We start from the raw sequence: 6070 nt of genomic DNA on the forward strand, positions 1-6070 counted from the left end.
TGGCAATCAGCTGGCTAAAGAATTGGCAGAAAGGAAATGTGGCAGTAACCTGGTTATAGCGAGTGGATGATGTTCTCCTGGGGACAGAGACAAAACCCGACTGTGTGCATTACACAATTGGCCTTTTGAATTTTCTAGGATCTCCCAAAACACACAGACCTTCTTTTCAGCTGTGGTGATGGAGTTGGAGTGGCTGCTCCCAGAGAAGCTGGGCAAGGAAGCTCCGTGCTGTTCCCTGTCCCTGTGCAGGGCAGGGGGGCCACAGAGCCAGGGGGTGAAGTGGCCCTTTTTGGGGCTCCCATGAGAGTTAAAATGTAAATGGAGATACTATTGCTGGGTTTTGTACTCTCTTTAATAAACCATCCTGAATTCCCATGGGTGTTTCTCTGCTGCTGGAAGCAACCCTGTCCCCTCCCCTCCTCGTCCCCGGGGCCACTTTCCATCCTGGCTTTGGGAGCATTGGAGGACATGGCTGGGAGTGGGTGGCTGCCCCCCGGGGTCTTCTCCTTCCAGCCCTGGCAGCGTGGGGTGCTGGCAGTAGGATGGGGGTGGCTGGAGCCCTTCCCCCTGCCCACAGGGGCTCTTGGAGGCCCCCCAAATCCTGACCCCTCAAGAAAGTGCTACTGCAGGAGCCCCAGAACAGCCGAAAGCAGCTGTGGGCATTGGGGACCGACCCAGGCAGGGCGGTGGGTGACCCAACCTGGCCATGTCCCCTGCTGGTGCTGGAGGACCCCTTTCCAGTTCTCCCAGTCTGTCCATCCTCCCGCGTCCCTGTTAGGGTTTGGGAGGGCAATGGGGATGGGAGAGGAGTGCTGTTGGGGTCATCCTGCCTTGTTTCACTGTGGCTTGTTCTTCCTGAGCTGGGGAAACCCTCTTTTGGAGGCTTCTGCCATGGGCAGAGCTCTCCTCTCCTCTCCTCTCCTCTCCGCTCCGCTCCGCTCCGCTCCGCTCCTCTCCCCCTTCATCCTAATTTCTTCCTAATTCATTTTTTCCCCCTCTTGTTTACCTTAGCGGTCACACGACTGCTTCCTCTCTGGTTTTGCCCCCTCTGAGGATGCCGGCCCAGCTGGAAGCAAGCTGGGCCCCTGGGGGAGCGCAGGCTGTGGTGACTGCAGGGTGGGTGATGCAGGAGCACCCCCCACCTTGGTGAGGGGACTTTTTCCTGGAGCCAAGGGCACCCAGGTTGGTGGCCCCACCAGCCCTACCTGTCTCTGGGCGGGTGCCACCCCCTTTCTCACTGGGCACAAGGTGAAATGTACCCAGTTGGGGAATCAAAGTTATTTAAAGAAAGGAAAAATGGCTTTGAGCACTGTTTATGTCCATCCCGATGGGGGGAGAAGGGAGATGGGGGTGTCAGATGGGGGGGGTTATGGAAATAGTGTCTGCCCTGAGGTGCTTTGAGCAGGGTGATGGCTGGTGTGCATGGGTCAGGCCTGGTGGTTCAACTCATGTTTTCCCCACACGACTCTTTTTCTGCCTCCACCCACTCCAGTTCAGCCTGGACTGCAGACAGTGGGTTGAACTGGTCCTTCTGGAGCAACCAGAGTTGCAGGTCCCCTCCGTGTACTCACATTGCAAGACTGGAGTGGTTTTGCTCTCCAGAGAAACCGCTTTCTTCTACATGGGGGGAAGCACCTAATTTTTGGAGGCTGGAATAGGTCCAGAAGCATCTGACTCCTGTTCTGACTGTGGCTTCTGCCTCCCTGGGGTTGGATGATCCTTGTGAGGGGTTCCTCAGCCTGGGCATGGAAAAAGACGAGCAAGTCTTCCAAACAAGTCGGGAGGGATGTCATCTCACACCTTTATAGCTAGATTTCATCTAATTTGGGGGTTGTATTTGCATTTCTACTTTTCTTGGCCTCTAATGAGTCTGGTCCCACCCCGGTTTCCAAAGGCAGAAGCCGACTGTCTCTTGGAAGTGACTTGAACACAAGGCATGAAGGAGAACCAAAGAGATTTCTTGAGCTGTCTGCAGTATTTTCCATCCCAACCCCTTGTTTCCAAAGAGTCTCCTGGGTTTTTTGGCACCTGCTTGCTCTACAGAGCAGCAAAATGGTGCTGTGCTTGGAACTGGACTCAAAAATCAGTGAGATTTCAGAGAAATAGGTAATGGGAAGAAGGCAGGGATGCTGGAATAGGTTTGGGTGGGGAGAAGGAGCAGTGACTGAGGCTGGAAAACACCTTTCACGTAGCGAAAGGGAGGGGATGAGGGTGGTGGGTTCTGGTTTTATTTTATTTCAGAAAAATTCCAGTTCTTAGCATCTTACTGGGAACATCCGGGGAGATGGTGGAGTCTTTGCATCATTTTTTGCAATGACACCTTATTTTTCATTCAAAATAACTGATTTCGATGGAGGGGAACAAGGTCTGGAGCTGCTTATTTGCAGAACCCCTCGTTTGGGGTTTCTTTGGGCTTTTTTTATCATTAAAGGTGTATTCTTTGGGAGATTTCACTTAGAATATGAAGAGAAAAGGCTTCTTAATGCTGTCAGATGATACTTCCCTTGACGTGAACTCGTTTTCCCAGGCTTAATTCAGCAGAAGCTGTGTAAAGTTTCATTTTCAGACTGGCCAATGCATCGAACACCCTTTTTCTTTGGTGCTTGCCGAGCGTTCAGAGGCTGGTGCGTCCCCTCGCCGACCTCTGGCTTGGAGAGGAGCTTGCAGAGCAGAGCTGGAGGAGTGAGAAACCTTCAAATAAAAGGGATTTGCCACCTGCAGGATTGTCCCCATTGGATCCAGAGGCCCCGCTGGGAGCTCCTCTTGCCTCTCCTGCGATGGACAGGGAAATTGTTTATGCTGACCTGGCTCCGGAGCCCGGGAAACGCCGCAGGAACCCGAGTTCGCTCCCTCAGCCTGGCAGTGAGTGCAGCGTGGAGGTTTTTTTTGGGGGGGGCTTTTTTGTGGGTTTTGGTTTGTGGTTGCACTGGGAGACTCCCACCCTCTGGGAGCTGCAGGAGGGGAAGGGGCCTACGGCTGTGGGGGTGTGATAAGGGATGCTGGCTGCTGTTTGGGATCCCGTCGGGAGGTTTGTCTTGAAAGGGCTGCAGAGTTTCTCTGGAACAGTGTCACCATTTCGCTCATGCCCGGAGTCCAACCAGGGCTCAATGAAATGGGATTCCTTTCGTGGAAACCAGTGGGGGTTTGTGTTAATGTCACTGCTGTGGGGTTAAACCCTTCTGTCCTGCCTGCAGCTGCCCTTGGGGATGATATTGCCCCCCTTTACACCTCCCTCACCCTTCCTGGTGTGGTTGCTTTGCCCCCAGCCCCTGCCAGGAGCCCACCTCAGCTCCACACGATTATTTTTTAAACCTTCACGCCCCCAGCTTGAACTCTGCAAACCGAACCCCTGGAGCTCGTGGGGCAGAACTTGGCCATCGCACCCAGTGCATTTTCAGGGGCTGATTCTTAAACCCATCCCAAGGGACTGTTCTGGTCCTGGCGATGGAAAAAGAAATCCTCCCCCTCCCAGCCAGCAAAGGCTCCAAACCTTCCCAAAATCACCTGCTCCCAGGGCAGCTGCCATCCTTAGATGCCTGATCCACCTCTCAATACTCCTGGTCAATCTTCCCTGCACATGCAGGGGTGTTTCACTCTTTGTTTCCTCCCTCCTCTGCCTCACTCTGCTGCTTCATGCTCTTTTCCTGCTCTCTCTCAGCTTTTTCCTCCTCTGCAAGGAGGAGGTTTGCCTCCTTCCACCTTTGCCTGGTGAGGACCTCTTCAGTCAACACACTGCACCCTCTTTTTTGCAAGAATTTGTGATTTCCACCAAAAACATCCCTTTTGATTCTGCCCCCACACTTCCTGAAGCAGGATGGAGCTGGGGGAAGCTGGGGGTCTCTCACCTGATCAGATGATGTGTCCTTGGAGAGCTTGGGCCATCCAGGGTCAGTGGTTTTCCCCTGCTGTGGGGAAAGGATGCCGTGATGGGACACATCTCCCATCTTGGCCCAGCTCTAACCTTGACTTAACAATCTGGGTTTCTAACATCTAGAAAATTCCCCTATTCTCAGAGTTTTGGGTGTCTGGGTAAAACCATCTCAACCTCATCACGAGCCACTTTGCCCTGGTGACAGCAGTATCAGGAGGAGGGTGGCAGCGGTGAAACACGGACGATTGACTGCAGCTTTTGAGCAACCAGCACCACCACAGAAGGTTTTTGGGGAGAAAACAGCCCAAATCTGCTCAGCAGGCTCTCTGGGTGTGGGATCGGGGCAGTGTTTTTCTCCTGACAACTCTTTCTCTTGCAGCCTCGGGTTGTCCCCAGTGGCACCGAACCGCGCTCTGGGCTGGCTGGACCGGGAACCTCCTCCTCGGGGTGGCCGTGGTGGCCATGGGATGTTCATGTGAGTGGCTTTGCTTGGTGATACGGGGACAACCAAAGGACAGCTCAAAGAGGGGACTGTGCAAAGAGCAGGGAGGGCTCTTTGCAAGGCCCCAGGAGCTTGTGTAGGAGGCAAATCTGCTTTTCTGATCAGCGTTGACTGACGCACATCAGTGCAAGGTGTGGGGAAGTGGGTTTTCATCAGAGTTTCTTAGAGCTGATGGGTGCAGGAGCCTCAACTCTTGTCAGTCAGTGAGGGGAAACTACTGGGAACTTCTCAACTGTGGCAGGGGCAGGATTTGTCAATGCGTGGCCGAGCTCAGGGTGACACAGTACCCTGCCAAGATGAGTCTTGTGCCCGGTGTGAGGTTGCTGGTGGCATCTGACGCTGCACTGGCCCTCAGAACCCCCAAACCACACCGAGCAGATAGGAGGGAGATTCAAATGTCTGATGGATCTTGGAAGGAGATCCTCCAAAGGTGGGAAGATCCTCCAAATGGGAGGAGATCTGGAACCAGCAGTGATCTGGGGATGATAGTTTGAACTTGGTGTGGGCCCAGTTCAGAGAGACCCCAAAATCAATCTGCTGGGGGCTGCTCAAGCGCTGCAAGTGCCTGTAGGCAGCAAGGGGTAGTCAGCAGGTGGTTGAGGAGCCCTTCACCTTCGCATCACGTATGCACCCTCTAGGCCGTACTTATGAGGCCGGTACAGCTTGTTTTGCAGCAGAGACCACTTCCGTAGCTACGGGGCTTTCTGCCACCGTCCAGTTTGATGCCTCCATATCTCAAGTGTGATCTCAGGCAGGGGGTGGAGGTAACACATCCTGCTGGTAGTGGAAAGAAGAGGTGGGGGGGAGGTGGTTGCAAATGCGGGGGTGGGAGCTCAGAGGTGTTGACCCCCTACCCCAAAAGGAGCTTGTCTGAGGCTGGCACCCTGAGATCTGGAGTCTGCTCTGGGGCGGGACCCCAAGGCCAGTTCTCACTCCCCAGGAGATGCTTGGATCAAAGCTTGGGGTGGGCTGAGATACCAGGAAGGATGAGGTGAGGGCTCTGAGCACCCACTCGGTGTCAGGATCCATCCCAGACACTTCCCAGCAGCTGCTGGGCCACAGGAAGGTAGATTTTGGGGAAGCCCATCCCTCTCCCCTTCTCTACCCTTTCAGTTCTCCACCAGCGGTCAGAGAACCCCGGAAGCTGCAGGTACATGATTGGGAACGTGAGCAGGAACATCAGAGATGGTGACGCCACCCTGAAGAAAGTCTACTCAGAGCTGAGGGAAGTTTTCTGCTCATCAAAGCCACAAGGTGATGCCCCCCTGCCACAGTGCATCTTGGCACCATCAGGTTTCCCAAAAACTTACAGCCCAAATTCCCCAATATTCCGTTCCCCAGTAGAGAACCAGGCAAAGCTCAGAACGTTCCCGTGTTCCTGGGGAGCAAACGGGGCTAAACCACTTGTCCTTCTTGGGATGTGCAGGGGACAAAGTGGCTTCTTGGTGGCTGACTGTGGTCCTGACCTGTCTTTCAGAGGACGAGGGGTGCACCCTCTGCCCCAGGAACTGGACGCTGCACGGGACCAAGTGCTATTGGGTATCTCATGACCCCAGACATTGGGATTCCAGCCGGGAGGACTGTGTGAATCAGGGTGGCGAGCTGATGATGCCAAGGGACCAGGAGGAGCTGGTAAAGGGACTGGTGGCATTGGTGGTGTGAGATGGGGCTGGTGGCACCTGGGGAAGGGCCGAGGG

The 6070-nt window shown here is 54.5% G+C and overlaps 1 protein-coding gene across 1 annotated transcript in view; it reads right to left on the reverse strand.

Moving 5' to 3' along the window:
• The window catches only part of LOC106899861 (zinc finger protein RFP-like), a gene marked incomplete at its 3' end in the record, with an annotated part of 10003 nt that extends 6059 nt beyond the window's left edge, over window positions 1–3944 (reverse strand). The window contains exon 1 of the mRNA XM_014961795.1: window positions 3846–3944. Coding sequence (XP_014817281.1) covers window positions 3846–3944 — 99 coding nt within the window. The remainder of the gene's footprint in view (window positions 1–3845) is intronic.
• Between the last annotated feature and the right edge of the window lie 2126 nt (window positions 3945–6070).

The sequence above is a fragment of the Calidris pugnax genome, unplaced genomic scaffold, assembly GCF_001431845.1.
Source record: "Calidris pugnax isolate Ruff unplaced genomic scaffold, ASM143184v1 scaffold954, whole genome shotgun sequence".
Classification (NCBI taxonomy): Eukaryota; Metazoa; Chordata; class Aves; order Charadriiformes; family Scolopacidae; genus Calidris; species Calidris pugnax.